Source organism: Salvia splendens, chromosome 20 (assembly GCF_004379255.2).
Source record: "Salvia splendens isolate huo1 chromosome 20, SspV2, whole genome shotgun sequence".
Taxonomy (NCBI): domain Eukaryota; kingdom Viridiplantae; phylum Streptophyta; class Magnoliopsida; order Lamiales; family Lamiaceae; genus Salvia; species Salvia splendens.
In genome coordinates, this window is record NC_056051.1 from 3,841,415 (window position 1) to 3,860,191 (window position 18,777).

Sequence of the window (18,777 nt, forward strand, 5' to 3'; positions counted from 1 at the left end):
TCCAATAATATTTTTTCAAATGCACTTAAAAATTTATTTTGAGTCATTATTTAAAAGTTAGACTCATATTATATCCATTACTAAAATGGTAAAAAAATTGATAAATTTTTACCGACGGACGAAAATAGAAATAAGTGATAAATTTTTAGGGACGAGTGGAGTATATTAGTAAAAAAAATATATTCATTTTTAAGCCTTATTGGCCCAAACGGGTAAGCTCAAATCCGATTTAAGATTTGATTTGAAAATTTATAACCCGAATGGCCCATTTCCGTATACCCCGATAACCCGAGCAGATTAGCCGAATGGCCCAAGGGATTTAATATTGCTACTATAAAATAAAAATTTAAAAATGATACACTTGTGTGATAGAAAATGAGTTAGTATAGAATTTGGGGCTGCTAATATTGGGCCTCAGTCGGCTTGGGCGCTGTTAGAGCCCGATATGAATTAATGAACCCATACCAATATAATTCAACCACATTTTCGTGGATCGGATCGGATCGGATCGGATCTAACCCGGATTGGCCCGACCCATTTGCAGCTTGGACATACACGCTTTCCAACCAATAACTATAGAATGGATAAGAGGAGTCAGTCCCTACAATCGCATTCACAATCATATCAACATCGACTAAACACTTTTGAGTGATACCACAAAGAACTGTATTCAAAGGAACCGCAGGCAACGTCATCACTCATACTGCTATAAAAAAATTATCAACCATTTCTTCAGCTCTAAAAGTAAACAAAAAATTGAAGCTACTCAGCTATGGAGTTTGAGGTGAGAGCAGTGGGAGGAATCGAGAGCTGCTTCGTCTCCCTTCCTCTCTCCCTCATCCAAACCCTCCAGACCGGTTACCTCCCTCCAATTCTAGCGCTCGAGCTCCGCTCCGACGATCGCCTCTGGCAAGTCGCGTGGTGCGGCGCCGCCTCGAATTCCCCTTCCTCAATTGAGGTAGAGCTTTAAGTTTGTTTTGGTTGGAGAGTGGTGCTCTTACTTATCTGAATCTCCGGTTTGGGCGTGGGGGGTGAATTTTTGCAGATAGCTCGTCACTATGCGGATTGCATTGGATTGAGCGATCGGACCGCGGTTAAAGTGCGTGTGGTCAGTAATTTACCGAAAGCTACGCTTGTGACGGTTGAGCCGCTCACGGAGGATGATTGGGAGATTCTGGAGCTCAATTCGGAGCTTGCTGAAAGTGTTATTTTGAAGCAGGTGATTTGATTGATTCTGCCTTGGTTCGATTGTGCTTCTGTGCATTCGAATTACTGTACAGTAAGGTGGAACATGGTAGTATTTTCGAAGTAGGATTTATGGTCTGAGTTCGTGTGTTTTCGTTTGGGGCTGCGTTTCTAAGTTTAAGAGAATGCCTCTTGTTAGGGAGAGTTTGATTGTCTGTAGTTAAGAAGTTTGGGATTGATTTAGGGTGTGATTCATTTTATATTTTGACAATTTGATTTGTTAAATGTTGTGTAAACTTTTATAACTCATATTTGGCTGCATACAGGTTGGAGTTGTACACGAACAAATGAAATTTCCGTTGTGGTTGCATGGACAAACAGTTGTCACATTTCTTGTTATGTCAATATTTCCCCAGAATCCAGTAGGTAACTGCATTGCTTTAGTTTCTGGAATCCTGGAAATCGTATTCCCTATTCTGTTTTTTTCTTTTTTCTTTGTTCTACTTTCGAAGCAGTTCTCCTTTTATGTTTGGGTTATGCATTACTTGTTATATTGTGCCAGTTTAAGGCCTCTTATTATCCTCTTCCATTCAATGAAAACTCTTGTGAACATACTTCTATTAAGTAGATTATCATTTTTTATGCTTGTTATTTTACATGTGAGATTGTTTCCAGTTCAACTTGTTCCTGGAACTGAAGTTGCAGTAGCTCCGAAGAGACGTAAAAATCCGTCCCTGCAATCTCCAGATGAGGGTCACACAATTGCTAAAGCACAACTTCGGATCCAAGATTCAGATAATAAGTCAGTTTATAAATATGAGGAGAATGGTGTTGAAATGGACGTAGTACTCACATTTGGTGTTTATGTCCATCCAGAAACAGCTAAGAAATATTCTTTCAGTTCTTGTCAGCTTGTAGAGATATCTCCACGGTCTCTATCCAAAAATAGCAAGAAAAAGCTGCAATCTAGAAGCAATTCAAATGAAAATGAAGCCAACAATGGTATTCATAACGATAAGCGGAATTCCCCCCAGCATCTCATCGTCCATCTATTATTATGTGAATCAGTGTCAAAAGGGCACATAATGCTAGCCCAGTCTCTTCGCCTGTATTTGGGGGTAGAATTACACTCATGTAAGTTCATTCTTCAAAGTATTGAGTAACATTTCTAGTTGAATTAAAATCAAAACGGGTAAGTTCGTCTTTGTTTTGTTAACTTGTCAGTTGTCACAATACCCTAATTTTTTTGGTCTTCTTTTTTGGCTTTATTTAAGTTTGTGATATTCATTTACTCTGTTCTTATTTCAGGGGTACATGTCAAAGGGTGTATCACTAGTGCAAAAAGAGACATACCTCCCTTTTCTATTTCACCATATCATTTCAAGATATTTGAAAAGAATCAGTTTATGGAGAATAACAGCCCAGAAGTTGCAAGCAACCGTGAGTACCATAAACAAAACGATAGTCTTGATAGTATTAGTTCAAATGCAGAACTGGGTGTTAGTGATTGGTCTATGCACGACAAGGTTGTTGCAGCACTTTCTTCTGGACTTTCCCGTGACATGGTTGAAGCCACAGCTACTAAGACCAGGGAAAGACACAGGAAACTTGGTCATAGAAATGGTTTATCAGATCTTTTACGAGTGTGGTGTATAGCCCAGCTTGAAACTTTTGCTTCAAATTCAGCAGAAGACGTAAGCTCATTGGTTATAGGAAGCAAAAACTTACTTCATTTAAAAGTCAAATATGAGAGTTTGCCTATAAATTGCAAGATACAAACATATGGTAAAAGCTTCCCCAGAAACAGAAACCAGGCTGAAGATGCATGGGTTGATATCCTTTATATGCTGTCACTTGTTGATGAATCTTTGCATGATGGAGACTATAATACCTATGAACTTGCATTTGACAAAGGCTGCGTGAGCAACTTTTCTTCAAAAAGTTTAGACATGTTGCTAGAGAAGCTGCAGCTGGGTGATATGTTATTCTCTCATGTTGCCCCTTCAGTATTTCCTGGAAATGTCATTTCTGCTTCAAGTTCTTCATTGGACTGGATGGGTACAGCTCCATCTGATGTAAATCACAGTAGGTATTTTTTTACCTAGTTACCTTTTCATTTCCATCATAATATAATTATGTATGCTACTGAAATTTCTGTATGGGATTAACATGTCTGTACATGTGTGAGACTACTGATGACTGCCTACTTGATCCCCAAGGAGGGGATTCGTTGCCTAGTTACTGGTTTGCTTATAATGATTTTCTTGCTATAGGACTGCCTAGAAGAAAAACTTTATAAAAGTGTTGTGTGTTCAATCTTTTGTGATGGAATGGGTATTTTTTGTGGGATTCAAAAGTTACTGCTTAGGAGGTCTATACTCTGTAGGAGACCATAAGATGAAAAACTTGCCATCAACCACTAAACTGTAACTGTATAGCTCTATTTAAAGCCCAAACAAGCTACAGGTAATGTATGTGATTAAGTTGTCTCTGAATTGAGTGAAGTCTTGAAAATTTGCATAGGTAAAGGTGCATATTCTCAAAGAAGGTTGTCACCTTAGACCACTAAACTCCCAGCACCATATCCATGTATCATCATAAGAATTATGTCAATTTCCTGATACAACTTTGGTTCCATAGGCCATTTGTTCATGGTTTGGCTACAGGAATATGTACTGTACCTATTTTGATTGTTTGCTATTATATACTCCTATATTGTGAAATATTTCATCTTAACTTGTTTAATAACCTTCAGGGTTGATCTCTTTGTTATCTCCTACTTCTGGAATGTTGTTCAGTATCTATAATCTGCCGTTGCCTGGGCATATTCTAATATGCGGACCTGCAGTAAGTCTCACAAAAACTAACTCATTTGAGGCCTTTTAAAGAAAATATTTTTCTAGAAGGATTTTTTTTGGCATCTTTTGCCTGAATCTTTCTTAAAGAAATGTTGATTAGACTATATAAATATATATGCACATGATAAAACAATGTCAACTTATCTATTAGGGAAAAATTAAAATATATAATTCTTGTTTCTGTTACCTTACCTTTATGAAGCCAGATTATTATCATGTGCTGGAAAATTTTGTTTTGTAGGGTTCTGGAAAAACATTATTGGCCAAAGCCTCTGCAAATTATATTGAAGGCTGTAATGATATTTTGGCACATGTGTAAGAATTTTCTGATTTAATCATACTTTATCATCAAGAATTTGGGTCTTACCTACCTCTAATTGATGCATGAATCTGATTAGATAGAGGTTCCCTTTTGCAGAGTCTTTGTGTCTTGTTCTAGGCTCACTCTGGAGAAGCCTTCAACTATTCGTCAAGAACTTTCTAGCAACATCACCGAAGCACTGGATCATGCACCTTCTGTCATCATCTTGGATGATCTTGACAGCCTTGTTGCATCTTCCTCGGATCTGGAGGGGTCTCAACCTTCATCATCTTCTGCAGCATTCATTGAGTTTCTTGCTGATATATTAGATGAGGCAAGATGAATTTGTTATTTGAAATTCTCTCTCTCTCTTAAGAATCTGATGGTTTGTTATTGTCTCTCTGAAACTGGGAGTTGACCCACTGATGCTTCATTTTTTGACCTAGAATAATTGTGATCTATATGTACAAAATATAAGTTAATTCATGTAAGTGAAAATATTTTAGTCCTTTTTGAGCTCCATGCATTGATCTTAACCCACCTCGTGCTTCCCTTGTAGGTAGGTTCACTCTCTCTCTCTCTCTCTCTCTCTCTCTCTCTCTCTCTCTCTCTGCATTTGCTCCATTTCAACTAGATGTCACATGTTTTTCCTCAAAATAAAGATACAGCATGTTACTTATTATTTGGTGTTACTTATTATTTGGTGTATCATGTTTAATAGTGTATGGTGATTCCTAATAATGAGTGAACAATGAACCACAATAGATGATGGCTATTTCCAGGTGGACACATTTCTTTTATATTTGACATAACGTTTTTTTATGCTCTCATGCTTGTAGGGAAAGCAAAGGAGCTTTTGTGGGACTGGTCCCATTGCATTCATTGCTACTGTGCAATCCCTGACTAATTTTCCACAGAGCTTGAGCTGTTCTGGTGCGTTATTCTGCATTAAGTGAAAATAATTGTTTTTCTTTAAATAATTGTTTTCTTTTATGACTTTATCTGACAACTAGAATTGATTGAATTCAGGACGGTTTGACTTTCATATCAATCTTCCTGCACCTGCTGCTGCTGAACGGTCAGCTATATTGAAGCATGAGATGGAGAAACGATCATTGCAATGTTCTGATGATCTCCTGTCAGATATAGCATCAAAATGTGATGGATATGATGCTTATGATCTGGTAAGTCATTGCTAAAAAACTTATATACAACTTACTGCTATATGGATGAAATTTAACTGGTATCTAATTGATTTGGATTTTTACCCTTTATGACAACAAATTTTGGCTAAAATATACTCATATGCAAATTATATATTTCAGGAAATACTGGTAGACCGATCCGTGCATGCAGCCATTGGTCGCTCATTATCTGCTGATTTGGGATCTAAAGAAAATAGAAAGCCTACTTTGATTCGGGATGACTTTCAACAAGCAGTGGAAAATTTTCTACCGGTGGCCATGCGAGACATCACTAAACCAGCTACAGAAGGTGGTCGCTCTGGTTGGGAAGATGTTGGTGGTCTTAATGATATTCGAAATGCTATTAAAGAGGTATATTTCTGTAGGATATAGAGTTTGTATTCTTTCAATCGTCCATCTTCACATTGTACATATTGGCTATAGATTGATTAATGGTGTATTGTTTTTTGTATCAGATGATTGAGCTACCTTCAAAATATCCCAACATATTTGCACAAGCACCATTAAGATTGCGGTCCAATGTTCTCTTATATGGTCCTCCTGGTTGTGGGAAAACACATATTGTTGGTGCAGCTGCTGCAGCATGTTCACTACGGTTCATCTCAGTGAAAGGGCCCGAATTGCTTAACAAGTATATTGGTGCTTCTGAACAAGCTGTAAGATATGAGCTGCCTTGTATAGATTTCATTTTCTACTTTTGGAGACTAAGCATCTATATTTTGTCTTTTTAGTTTCTCCTACTATAGGTAATCTGTTGTGATAGTTTGTTAGTTTTCATTTCGCCTCCTCGAATACTACTTCATACCTTATGGAGTAATTTGTAATTGTTAGCATGCATGTTACCAAGTGCATCAGCCATTGGGTACAAATACAATACTGGAAGTGGCTTGAACTTGTTACTATTATTCGAAATCTGGATCTAGTTCATTTCTATGGTGGTTTGCACTAGAATGTCAATAAATATAGGGCCTTTATATAGTCTGGTTTTCCTTTAGCAGTCTACATTTTCATTTGTTAGATTATGATACCTGGGCACCTAGACATCCAAAGGGCCTGCTTATGGTCAGTTAGGGTTATACGTAGAATTCACTCAGATGTACTTTTTTCATTAATGCATGAAGCCATTTGGCATGTGCTATATCAAAGCTGGGCTTGGAAGTTGTCGCACAGCCCTGAGGTCCTTAAAGAGATGTCAAAAACAAGTTACTTTTCTCAGTTTCTGTGGGGATAGGTATTGAGAAGCAACTGACTGCATGAATAAACTATTTTAGGTTCGGGATATCTTCTCAAAAGCAGCTGCAGCAGCTCCCTGCCTTCTCTTTTTTGATGAATTTGATTCTATCGCTCCGAAGAGAGGACATGATAATACGGGTGTAACTGATAGAGTTGTCAATCAGGTCAGTTCCTTCATCCCGCTCAACCTAATATTTCTTTTGCTGTTCCGCCTCAGCTACCAATACCTTCGTCACATTATATGCCAGTTTCTAACAGAATTGGATGGTGTTGAAGTCTTGACTGGTGTATTTGTTTTTGCTGCTACTAGGTAAGTTCTGCTTTTCAGAAGTTATCTGTATACATTGATGAAATGAACTTTTTTCAGTGCAGAATTGAATGACCTGTTATGGACCTTCCTTTTCTCTCTCCCTAAATGAAAATGTTATGCTAAATAATCTGAAAAGTTACTATCACTTAGAAGCTTCATTTTGATGCTATTTTTGTAACACATTGCCTGCTGAAAACCAGTCGACCAGATTTGCTTGATGCTGCACTTCTACGGCCTGGTAGGCTGGATCGACTTTTATTTTGTGATTTTCCATCACACCAGGAGAGGCTAGAGATTCTTAAGGTCCTCTCAAGAAAGGTAAGCACCAATATCTGCAATTTGTAGACGTTTGTTCTTTTTGTCGGTGATTTCTTCTTCGTGGTGTAAGAAGTTTCAAGTGGTTTCAGTCTTCTGGACCATAAGAATTCGTGTTTACACAACTCACTAATGACTAATCCGAGAACCACTGCAGTTACCAATGGACGGTGATGTCGACTTGGAGCACGTAGCTCAAATGACTGAAGGCTTCAGTGGAGCCGACCTTCAAGCGCTTCTCTCTGACACACAACTTGAAGCGGTTCACGAGGTTTTAGATAACAATGATGTCAGCACAACTAAAAAGATGCCTGTAATCTCAAATGCTCTCTTGAAGTCCATCGCTTCCAATGCTAAACCGTCGGTATCAGAAGCTGAGAAGCGAAGGTTGTATGATATCTACAGCCAGTTTCTTGATTCAAAGCGATCAGCCGCTGCACAGGTCCTCTCTCTCTGCTTACTTATCTCTAACCATGACATCAAGTGTAATCTTATACATGCTTGTGAACTATGTGCAGTCGAGGGAAGCAAAAGGTAAACGTGCGACGTTAGCCTAATGTACTCGGAGTTTGGGGGAACAAGCTGCTTAGGTATGTATCCAAGATTCTGATATACAAAGGGCATTGGCAGCGCGTGCTTATGAGCACTACATGCCGTGCGAAGGGAGAAACGCACATCGTTGCCAGTTGTATTACACGCCGCTCTCCGGTTGCTCGTGTGTGGGATGCGTCCATCTCAGCAAAGGTGTGGCATGTTTCACACTCTCTGAATAAATAAAAAAAATAGATACAAAAATATTTTTTAGGAGGAATCAATGTACATGGGTTTGGCACTGAATTCTTTTCGATAGCTTTGATTCGAAGCCACTTTTCTGGTGAAGAATAATAAATAATTTAACATCGTTTAAAAAGTAAAGAGAGGATGTTCCTTGGAATATGCCAACTAGAGGCAAAATCAGTTCAATAACAATCATTATTCATCAACTTTTTTGGCTTTTGTAAAGATTTCTATTTTCTACAGTGGAAAAAATAAATTTACCCCGTGACCCTTTTTCTTCATCTTTTCCTATTTTCGTGTTACGTCATTTCTTTAGTCTGTATCTAAGTGCTCTTTAATGGAATAACAAACCAAATTGAAAATTTGAATTTTATTCAGTTATTTAGGCTATTTCGGCTAATTCAGTCAAAATCGAATTATATATTTTTTTATTTTTCTAATCGATACAATGAAATTATTTGTTTGTATACATTTTTTTGGTTATACTATAAAAACATTGCTTTAAACTTATTTTGAGGATATTATTTTATAAGTTAAGGAAATCTTGAACTTATACACATGATTCCAGCACAGCAAACAAATTAATCTCCTCAAACCAAAAAAAATACATAAATTTCATTTATTTATTTCTCGTCTAATTTTAAAAGTGGACACAATCTACCATTAATCCAAAAGTAATTTCATGAATAAAAAACTACATAATCTACTTTTTTTTGAGGGAAAATTAATATTAATTCGATTTACTAAATATTTACTGAACCTTCTTCAAATTTTCAACCAACTCTCGCCGCCGTTTACCGACCCGACCCGACCCGACGAAATCGGTTCGATTCACGTCACTATCACCAACTAACTCAATATCTTCTAAATTTCTGTGTATATATGTATTTATTTGATACAAACTCTAGAATTGCAAAGTAATACTCTCTCTCTCTCTCACTGTTTCAGCATAGTCGCCTGAATCTGACGTCATGGCCGCCGCCGCCGCCGCCGCAGCGGATGCGCTCTCCAAGCTCTCTATTGACGATTTGGCCTCTGCCGCCCCCAATCTCCACAAAAACCTGTCCCTCCTCTCGCCTGATCAGGTCCACATTTCTGTCCAGATCGTTAAATTCTATGCTTACGTGGCTAAAATTCTGTTGGTTTATTGATGCAGTGTTTTGTGTGTGCAGGTGGAGTTGGCGAAGATGCTGTTGGATTTGAATCAGGCTCACTTGTTCGAGCATTGGCCAGAGCCCGGTGTTGATGATGATGGCAAGCGTGCTTTTTTCGAACAGGTAGTGTTGTGGTTGCTTTACCTGCGTTTGTATTGATTTGAATTGGCTTTTCAACTTTGGATGAAACTTAGGTTTGGGTTTAACATTTCGGTTATTCTCCATTCCAGAGATCAGAAGTTCTTTCTTGAGTTTGCCTCATTCATTGTAATTTTCACATTTTTATGTATTATTAGACAAAAAAAAAATTTTGTCTTTGAATATTGGTGTGATATAACAATTGATTACGCAGAGATCCTTCAAATTTAGATCACGAAATTGACAGATGAGTTTTGAACATTTATAGTGAAGTGATCTCTAACTGACACCTGTAGTTTTACATTTTCTACTAATGTTTTGTACCATTTGCTAAATGAGGATTTTTTTTAACTAGAGCTGATTTTTCATGTTTGTTGGTTCTGATAAATTTTTGGCACTTAGTCTTTTGTCTTTTGATGATCTTGTAGGTTTCTCGGCTTAATGCAAGTTACCCTGGTGGCCTAGCCTCTTACATCACAACTGCTCAGGAACTTTTGGCGGATTCAAAGGCTGGAAAGAACCCCTATGATGGGTTTTCTCCTTCAGTAAGTTAGATTTTCCTTGACTGATATGCTAAAGAGTAGACATATGCGGATTCATTTCTTTTCTCTGGACTTTAAGAGGAACTTTGTGTTTTCATTATTCTTTAATCTTGACTGGATTCAAATACCGTTTCGACCAAACCAACTGCCAGGTTTTTTTGAGGAATCCCCTGAATTTTAGATTTAATTTTGCCCCTTCAGTTGGCAACGTAACCTGTTTTATCACTTAATCTTGAGAGTGGGTATACTCACTTCATATTGTGTTCGCCTGATTTTTTCTCATGTTGTGCATGTAACTTTGGGAAACATAGGTACCATCAGGGGAAATTTTGAATTTCGGTGATGAAAATTTCATTCAATTTGAGAACGCGGGTGTTCGTGAGGCAAGGAAGGCTGCATTTGTCCTTGTTGCTGGGGGGCTTGGTGAGCGTCTTGGCTACAATGGTATAAAGGTAAGACAATTGTGGAAGTAGTGTAACTGTTGCATTAATTTATGCAATTGTTTCTGGTGTTAATCATTCTATTTGATGTTCTGATTATGAACTTTTATTGATTGTTGTGCTTATGTGTATTATCTATACTATCATTGAGAACCTTTTCATATGCTTACAACATGAAATGATCAACTTCAGTTCATTTGACTTATAATTATTCTACCCCTTGCAGGTGGCTCTGCCATTAGAATCTACTACAGGAACGTGTTTCTTACAGCACTACATTGAATCTATTCTAGCCTTGCAAGATGCGAGCTGTAGGCTAAGTCAAGGTTCGTATATGAATCATCTCTTATTATAAATACTTAAGTAGTTTATCAGTTTTCATTAGTTATTAGGTTATTGAACAATATGCATTAATTTTTAGGTTATTCGGTCTTACTATAGAGAAGTTAGTACTGTTGATATTTGCTATGATGATTTTCTCCATATACAGAAAAATCTTTCAAGCAAACACCTTTATAAAATATTACTGATATCTAGTATTTCTTTTGATATTGATAAGCTCATACATTTTTCATTATTTTTTACATTCTTACAAATTTAGGTGAAGGACCAACCGAAATTCCTTTGGCCATTATGACATCTGATGATACTCATTCACGTACCACAAAGCTCTTAGAGGATAATGCTTATTTTGGGATGAAACCCTCACAAGTAAAAATGATGAAGCAGGTGATTTTCTGAAAATTATATCCTATAATTTAGTGAAGTTTAAACTGCTTTGAAATTAACTTCTGTACTTCATTGTTTCCTTTGGATATTCCAGGAGAAAGTTGCTTGTTTAGATGATAATGATGCTAGGCTGGCTGTGGATCCAAACAATAAGTTCCAAATTCAGGTGTCTTTTCTTTTGCATATCAATCTTATGAACAAAATTAATGTAATAGCTTATTTAAGATATGTAACTGTTATTGAAATGTTGTCCAACTCTTCTATAGACAAAGCCTCATGGTCATGGCGATGTTCATTCACTTCTCTATTCAACAGGTCTTCTTAAAGAATGGTATACACATAGATTTTGATGCTAGTGGTTTGTTCTCTGTCATGTTCAAATCTTTAGTTATGATTCATCCTCTGTTCTACATTCCAGGCACGCTGCTGGACGCAAATGGGTTTTATTTTTCCAAGATACTAATGGCCTTCTTTTCAAGGTTCGGTTGAAACGTAAATTGTGGAGCTAATTTGTTGTTGTGTATAGTTTTATGAATGTCTATTTTCCTGCTTAATTTATTCACATTTCCTGATCCACCATCACAGGCAGTTCCATCTGCATTGGGTGTCAGTGCCATCAAAGAGTACCATGTTAATTCTCTTGCAGTTCCCAGGAAAGCTAAGGAAGCTATTGGAGGAATTACTAAGCTCACTCATAAAGATGGTACACTATTTTGATCTTGTATGCTCATCGTGAAGGGTGATATATTACATAGAAATCACATGCTTGCGTTGGGAATTAACTTTTCTGCAGCCTCTTTTTGTGGCTAGTTCTTCCTATAAACTAATAGGCAAAGTCTTACCAGTTACTATGCAATGTAACACATCATCCATTATTCCCTCCTAAAAGAGAAGAACACATACTCTACCTTTTATGCTCCTGACATTTTATTCCAGATTGTCTTCATCATTAATTAAGCTAGCTTCCTTTATGCACCTTTATATAATATTTTTATGTGAATGTAATGCCATAACATTATTTTGATTGCTACAATAACATTATTGAACGACTGTCTTATACTACCATTCTATTGACACATTGAAGCATAAATTTTGGTCAGGGAGGTCAATGGTGATCAATGTGGAATACAATCAACTTGATCCATTGCTGAGAGCTTCAGGGTATCCTGATGGTGATGTGAACAATGAAACAGGATATTCTCCATTTCCAGGCAACATAAATCAAGTATATATATCCTCCGAAACTATTGTGCATACCTTTGTTACACTATTTCAGATGATCTAGCAGTGTTAGAGTGATGAGCCATTAATGCATGCGGTTTTCACTAATGCCTATAGTCGGTTTTTGAATATTCTGTTATGAGTCATGAAATCATGCAGTTTTCAATAATGCCTATAGTTGATCTAGCAGTGTTAGTGTGATTAGTGATGAGTCATGAAATCGTCTGAAACAATGCATTTGCATATCTAGTATTCTGCATATTTGATTTTACATTTTCTTATGTAGTTGATTTTTGAAATTGGCCATTATCTGGAAGAACTTTCAAAAACAGGTGGTTCTATCAAGGAATTTGTTAATCCAAAGTGAGTTATCTGTCTCTTACATCGCCTTTATATTTCTTCTCTGCTTCAAGTGAGCCCTTCCGGGGTCTTGTGAACTTGCTGTGTGTTTAATAATTTACTGTCTGCTTCAGATACAAAGATTCTACTAAAACAGCTTTCAAATCATCTACTCGGCTGGAATGTATGATGCAAGATTATCCTAAAACTCTGCCACCTTCAGCTAGAGTTGGATTTACTGTAAGCATAACCCCTAAATTCTAAAATTTCAAGATTTTTTTTCTTAGTTCCTAATGCCCTCTGCTGTAAGTTCTGGCTTTGACATAACAAATATGTGGTTTATGCTATTCAGGTAATGGAAGCTTGGCTTGCTTATGCACCTGTCAAGAATAACCCTGAGGATGCGGCTAAGGTATGACTATATATTTATCTTAGCATTTATTTGGTAACAATGTTGAAATCTGATATATTATTTCAGATGCTTGTTTATTTGGGAGAAGTAAATTGTGTATTTATTGTTTAGAGATAATTATGAAAATATAACCTATGCTCTGATCCTATACATAATGGGAACAAAATTTAGAAATAATAGCTTTGCATACATATTTGGATATCTCCAGTATTACTTCATTGGCTGCAAATGTGAAATGCCTGACCTTCTGCTGGATCACAAAACAAAAGAGGACACAGTCTCATATACAAAAATCTTCTGTAGCATGACCTGTTTCAACATTTTACTTTCTATGAACTCGGGAATTTGCCGTGTTCCATTTATCTTTCTGCTGACTGAAGGAGACAAAATGAGAACTTGTTACTTGAAGTTATTGAAGTTACACTATTCTGTCCTACAGTGGCACTCTAGAAAATACGCGAAGATAGACAATTCGTTCCACAAATTCTCTTTACTAGTTATTAGTTTACCTCAATCATATTTCCTTGCAGAAACTCTTGTACACTGCTTTTGTGCTTCATGCATGACATAACTTGAAAATGTTTTTGGATCTCACTTGTATTTGCAATTTTAAGGTACCTAAAGGAAATCCCTATCACAGCGCTACTTCCGGGGAGATGGCTATATATAGGGCTAACAGCCTTATTTTGAGAGAGGTATTATACTGAAAATTCCTAAACATATAAAGGTTTATATGTAAAATTGTTTCCTCTACCATGGAGTAACAAACTGCATACTCTTACGAAATCTAGCTGCTACAAATTGTACCATGAATCATTTTTTCACCAGATGGTCATTGGTTCTTACATTATACCATGGTCCATGAATCATACGTAATTTTCACCAGATGGTCATTGTTCCTTACATATTCCCTAAACATATAAAGGTTTATAGTAAACATCATGTTATTGTTTTTCTCCATGGAACACCATGAATCAAAAATATGTTTTGCGATGCTGTAGTTCTTTTAGATTGCTTGTTGTGGTCTGTGGATCTCAGTGATTGTTTCCTTGTATGCATAAGAGAAAACAACATCTCACAAAACTGGATTTGATTGGTTCATTACCCATAAGTTTCTTAGCTGTACCAAAGAATTAAAGCTCTTCTCATTACCAATGTGTTCTTTGAGCTTGCAACTGAACACTCTGTTGCATTAACAGGCTGGAGTCAAGGTGGATGATCCAGTTCAAGATGTATTCAATGGGCAGGAGGTGGACGTATGGCCTCGTATTGCATGGAGTCCTAAATGGGGGCTTACATTCTCAGATATCAAAAGCAAAGTCAACGGAAACTGCTCCATTACCGGAAGATCTACCATTGCCATAAAGGGCCAAAGCATCTTTCTCCAGGATCTTGCCTTGGATGGAGCTCTAGTTATCGATGCTGTTGACAATGCTGAGGTATGTTACAGTATATCTCACAATTTCCAACAACAGCTCTTTTTGACGATACAAGGAACCTGAACTTGATCACTGGTCATTTTCTCAACAGGTTAAAGTAGGAGGGACTGTGCACAACGCAGGATGGACCATTGAAAAAGTCGATTACAAGGATACTTCAGTGCCCGAAGAAGTGAGGATCAGAGGTTTCAAAATGATCAAAGTGGAGCAGTTGGAGAAGACATACAACGAGCCCGGAAAGTATTCATTAAGCCCCTGAGATCTGATTCAGATATCGGATATTGGATATAGAGGTCTGTCTTCAACTACTTGCATGATTCAATCTTTGTATGATTTTTGTAACATTATATACATCAAATAAATTCTTGGGGCTTCTGCAACTGATCAGAGAGTGAGTTAGTTGGGATTTTGAGGATTCATGCTTTTGAACATAGAATAATGGAAGAAAATTAGACCCTATCTAGGCTGACTGCAATTGTTTCGATCCCATTCTCTGTGATATTTCTCTAATTTCTTGTGGCTTATTTTTCTACTTCACTTGTTTAAAAGAGTCTAATTTTACAATTGACTTGTATGAAATTAAAGTTCATTTTGTGTTTGTGGGAAATCTGTAATCTTGTTTTTTCAATATAAATATAATTTTGCTAGAAAATTAAATCATGTTGTGGGAAATCTGTAATCTTGTTTCTTCAATTTTCACTAAACGATTTTGATGTTTGAAGAATGAAATTCAACTATGAATCTACAAAAGCGTGTTGTTACCTTTTGACAATGTTCTTTTCCTGCAACCGTTTGGAAAACACCCTTCGAGCGTGCAACATTCAAAATGTGTTATGTTTACAAGTTAATGCCTAAGAATATGCTTGACTTGACACATTTTGTATCGTACAAGATATCAATCTAAGAGCATCCACTACGCGTCCCCCGCGCGGCTCGCGTTCCGTCCCGGAGGGACGGTTCCGCCGCGGGACGCGTTGCAACGCTCGTCTCGTACCGAGCCCGTCCCTAGCCCGTCCCATAGCCCGTAGCCGCGAGACAAGGGATGCGCCGTCCCGACACGCGCCCGGGCGACGTGTCGCGACCCCGATGCATGCGTGACGCCCACTCGCTGGCCCGCGAGTGGGCGTCGTCACGGATGACACAATAATTCGTTTTTTTTAATTCGAATTTTAATTAAATTTTTTTTATTTTTCAAACGGTAATGTTACCGTTAATTTTTTATTTTCTTTTTATTTTATTTTTTAAAATTTATTTACTCTATAAATAATCCTATTTCATACTCATTTCACACACAAACACACATCTATTCCTCTCAAATCCTCTCTATAACCTCTCCAATTTCATCTTAAATCAACTCAAACAAATGGATCCTTTTGAGCAAATGCGTCAACTAATGGAACAATTACTTGAAGAAGATCGACACCGAGAGGCGGAGGAAGCCGCGCCGCCTCCACGACGCTCCCGAACATACATTCATCGCAACCGGGAGGAAGCCGCCGCAAGGTTAGTACGCGACTACTTCTTCGATAAACCGATTTGGGGAGAAACCTACTTCCGTCGCCGTTTCCGCATGAGTAAACCGTTATTTCTCCACATTGCGAATACTTTGGCGGCCCGGGAACAGTTCTTCCGAGAAGGGTACGACGCGGTCGGCCGTCCCAGCCACACGACGCTGCAGAAATGTACTGCAGCAATCCGTCAGCTTGCGACTGGACAAACGGCCGACGTGTTCGACGAATACCTCCACATCGGAGACACCACTGGGCGCATGTGCTTGCTCAAATTCTGCAAAGGCGTCCGGGCAACCTTTACTGATGAATTTCTCCGGAGGGCAAGCACGACCGATTGTCAGTTCCTCCTCGACCTGCACGAACAAGTGCACGGATTCCCAGGGATACTTGGCAGTGTCGATTGCATGCACTGGCAATGGAAGAATTGCCCGGTGGCTTGGAGGGGGACCTACACGAGCGGCCACAAAGGCACCCACCCAACCGTTATACTCGAGGCCGTTGCCGACTACCGGCTTTGAATCTGGCACGCGTACTTCGGGGTCCCTGGCTCGAACAACGACATAAACGTGCTCCACCAGTCCGACCTCTTTACCGAAGTTTTGGATGGTAAAACGCCGGCCATCAACTTCGTCGCCAACATTCGGCTGTATAAAATGGGGTACTATCTCGCCGACGACATCTACCCGAAGTGGCCGACCTTCGTGAAGATGTGCAACAGGCTTGCGAACCCAAAGCAGACTCTTTTTGCGCATCCGTCAATACAAGAACGGTTGTCTATTCGGGTAAGGACACGCGACTCTAGCGCCCACGCCCAACTCCAAGAGGATCTAATTGAGCACATTTGGGAAAACTTTGGCGGAGAAAATTAAATTATGTCATTTTTTTTTAGGATTTTAATTATGTCCATTTTCTATTTTTTTGAATTTTAATGTTGTTTTAATTTTAATAAAGTGTGTTTGTTTTAATTGAATTGGGTTGAAAAAAATAATAAAAAATGAAATTTAATGAATAGTAATTTAAGGGACGGAATAAGAGACGGTTAAGGGACGGAGCGTTGCAGGTTCCGTCCCTTAGTTAAGGGATGGAGGAATAAAGTACAGTGGGGCCCTCAAATAGTAGTTTAAGGGACGGTGGGTGGACAACGTAGTGGATGCTCTAATACTATTACTTCCTTCGTCCCACTAAGACAACCCACTTTCCTTTTTGGTTTGTCTCATCCAAGATGATTCATTTCTATAAATAGAAAAACATTTATCTCTACTTTATTATTTCTCTCTTACTTTACTCTCTCCTCTTAATACACAATAAAACTGAATGCCGCCCAACGAATGGGTCATCTTCCTTGGGATGGAGAGAGTATTTGGTTAGTACTTCCTCCGTCCGAGAATATGAGTCTCATTTCTTTATGGCACGGATTTTAAGAAATGTTAAGAAAAGTGAGTGAAAGAAAGTTAGTGGAATAAGAGTCCTATTTGTATATATTACTCCCTCCGTCCCTTAAGAATATGCTTTCTTTCCTTTTTAGTCTGTTCCAAAAGAATATGCCCTTTCTAATTTTGAAAAGTTTTTTCTCTCTAATAAGGTGAAACCCATACTCCACTAATAATATTTATTTACTTTTTCTATCTATATCTCTTTTACTTTACTAATTTTACATCCATCCCTTCCTAGTTCCACTCATAAAAGTAAGTTAAGTTAGGTCTGGAACTAAAGAGAACTGCCATCTTTTTAATATTTACAAATAAAATATTCCATATAAAAGTATTATTGGGGAATGATGGTATGTCAAAGCAATGACGTATTGATTGCAACTATTATTTTAAGATTTTTTTTAATTCCATCATTGATTTTTAGGTATGTTGAGATAATAGACTTAATAACTTGAGGCTGTTTGATTATAATCCGCACCTATTCATATTAAATGTGAATTTTTACAAATAAATATGTGTCCAAAACAACATCGTTTTAATGGGCGTAACCACAACAAAAATAATTAAATTAACACCAAAATGAGTCCATAAAACATTTAAAATTTGTAAAATCAAAAGGGAAAAATGGCGACGTAGTTAACATGATATAACAAAAATTGCATTTATGAAGAAACATGGTGTAGTTAATTTAGGTTTCATATCCTCTGAAGAAAAATCAGAACATGTTTCCGAGATATATTTGGGCCTTGAGGCCCATGTTGCAGATTGGGCTTAAAGGAGATCTATCAAAAATAGACGATCAATCCATTAAAATGCAAATAATATTGCATTGATGATAAAAAGTAATTTTATTTTATTTTTGCATTATCACTATGTAGAAATGAGACATTTATATAGGAAGAAAATTAATTTTAAAAATAGTTTAATGAAAGAAAATCCCTTACAATGATCGATCTCAATTTCTTATGAATAAAATATTTACATTTTAAAAATATGGTATATGGATAAGAAATGCATAATATGAACATAAGATGGTGCAGTTATTTTAGTGACTTCAAACTTGAAAGTGGCTGTCTTCATCAGATCTTTAAATTTGACAATTAAACGAATAAGAAGCCAATGGAATTTTCTTCTCACATATTTTCCAAATCAATAATTGTGGTAGGTGATATAAAGATGCAAGTATGGAGGACAATTCCTCTTTATCTTGTACATCTCTGACCAAAATGAAAAGTTGC

General features: G+C 37.4%; 2 protein-coding genes across 6 annotated transcripts; both read left to right on the forward strand.

Moving 5' to 3' along the window:
• Nucleotides 1-656: 656 nt before the first annotated feature.
• Nucleotides 657-8,452, forward strand: LOC121782380 (peroxisome biogenesis protein 1-like). 5 transcript variants are annotated; one of them, XM_042180184.1, is made up of 17 exons: nucleotides 673-958; nucleotides 1,046-1,219; nucleotides 1,512-1,611; nucleotides 1,861-2,319; nucleotides 2,494-3,270; nucleotides 3,941-4,032; nucleotides 4,285-4,358; nucleotides 4,462-4,678; nucleotides 5,184-5,277; nucleotides 5,374-5,528; nucleotides 5,670-5,900; nucleotides 6,005-6,205; nucleotides 6,821-6,946; nucleotides 7,031-7,092; nucleotides 7,293-7,410; nucleotides 7,565-7,849; nucleotides 7,926-8,452. In XM_042180184.1, the coding sequence occupies exons 1-17, from the start codon at nucleotides 773-775 to the stop codon at nucleotides 7,962-7,964; spliced, it is 3,390 nt and encodes a 1,129-aa protein (XP_042036118.1). In that variant the 5' UTR covers nucleotides 673-772; the 3' UTR covers nucleotides 7,965-8,452. The 5 variants fall into 5 exon arrangements, 3 of the variants coding, with proteins under 3 accessions (XP_042036120.1, XP_042036119.1, XP_042036118.1); XR_006046403.1 differs by lacking the exon at nucleotides 7,926-8,452 and having other exon boundaries at nucleotides 668-958; nucleotides 7,301-7,410; nucleotides 7,565-7,603; XR_006046404.1 differs by lacking the exons at nucleotides 7,565-7,849; nucleotides 7,926-8,452 and having other exon boundaries at nucleotides 657-958; nucleotides 6,846-6,946; nucleotides 7,293-7,372.
• Nucleotides 8,453-9,100: 648 nt separating this feature from the next.
• Nucleotides 9,101-15,130, forward strand: LOC121783004 (UDP-sugar pyrophosphorylase-like). Its single transcript, XM_042181034.1, has 17 exons — nucleotides 9,101-9,269; nucleotides 9,357-9,461; nucleotides 9,905-10,021; nucleotides 10,330-10,470; nucleotides 10,685-10,784; nucleotides 11,060-11,187; nucleotides 11,282-11,353; nucleotides 11,454-11,518; nucleotides 11,606-11,666; nucleotides 11,773-11,890; nucleotides 12,288-12,412; nucleotides 12,695-12,771; nucleotides 12,882-12,987; nucleotides 13,100-13,159; nucleotides 13,774-13,854; nucleotides 14,359-14,598; nucleotides 14,690-15,130. Exons 1-17 carry the CDS (start codon nucleotides 9,156-9,158, stop codon nucleotides 14,855-14,857), a joined length of 1,878 nt encoding a protein of 625 aa, XP_042036968.1. The 5' UTR covers nucleotides 9,101-9,155; the 3' UTR covers nucleotides 14,858-15,130.
• The last annotated feature ends 3,647 nt before the right edge of the window (nucleotides 15,131-18,777 follow it).

What these genes read in the sequence shown, in the direction of transcription:
- LOC121782380 (XM_042180184.1), top strand. Translation starts at nt 773, where the DNA reads ATGGAGTTTGAGGTGAGAGCAGTGGGAGGAATCGAGAGCTGCTTCGTC. An exon ending in AATGATATTTTGGCACATGT is followed by an intron (nt 4,359 to 4,461) that starts GTAAGAATTTTC and finishes TCCCTTTTGCAG; the next exon opens with AGTCTTTGTGTCTTGTTCTA. An exon ending in TTGCTGATATATTAGATGAG is followed by an intron (nt 4,679 to 5,183) that starts GCAAGATGAATT and finishes TCATGCTTGTAG; the next exon opens with GGAAAGCAAAGGAGCTTTTG.
- LOC121783004 (XM_042181034.1), top strand. Translation starts at nt 9,156, where the DNA reads ATGGCCGCCGCCGCCGCCGCCGCAGCGGATGCGCTCTCCAAGCTCTCT. An exon ending in TTCCAGGCAACATAAATCAA is followed by an intron (nt 12,413 to 12,694) that starts GTATATATATCC and finishes TTTCTTATGTAG; the next exon opens with TTGATTTTTGAAATTGGCCA. An exon ending in ATGCTGTTGACAATGCTGAG is followed by an intron (nt 14,599 to 14,689) that starts GTATGTTACAGT and finishes TTTTCTCAACAG; the next exon opens with GTTAAAGTAGGAGGGACTGT.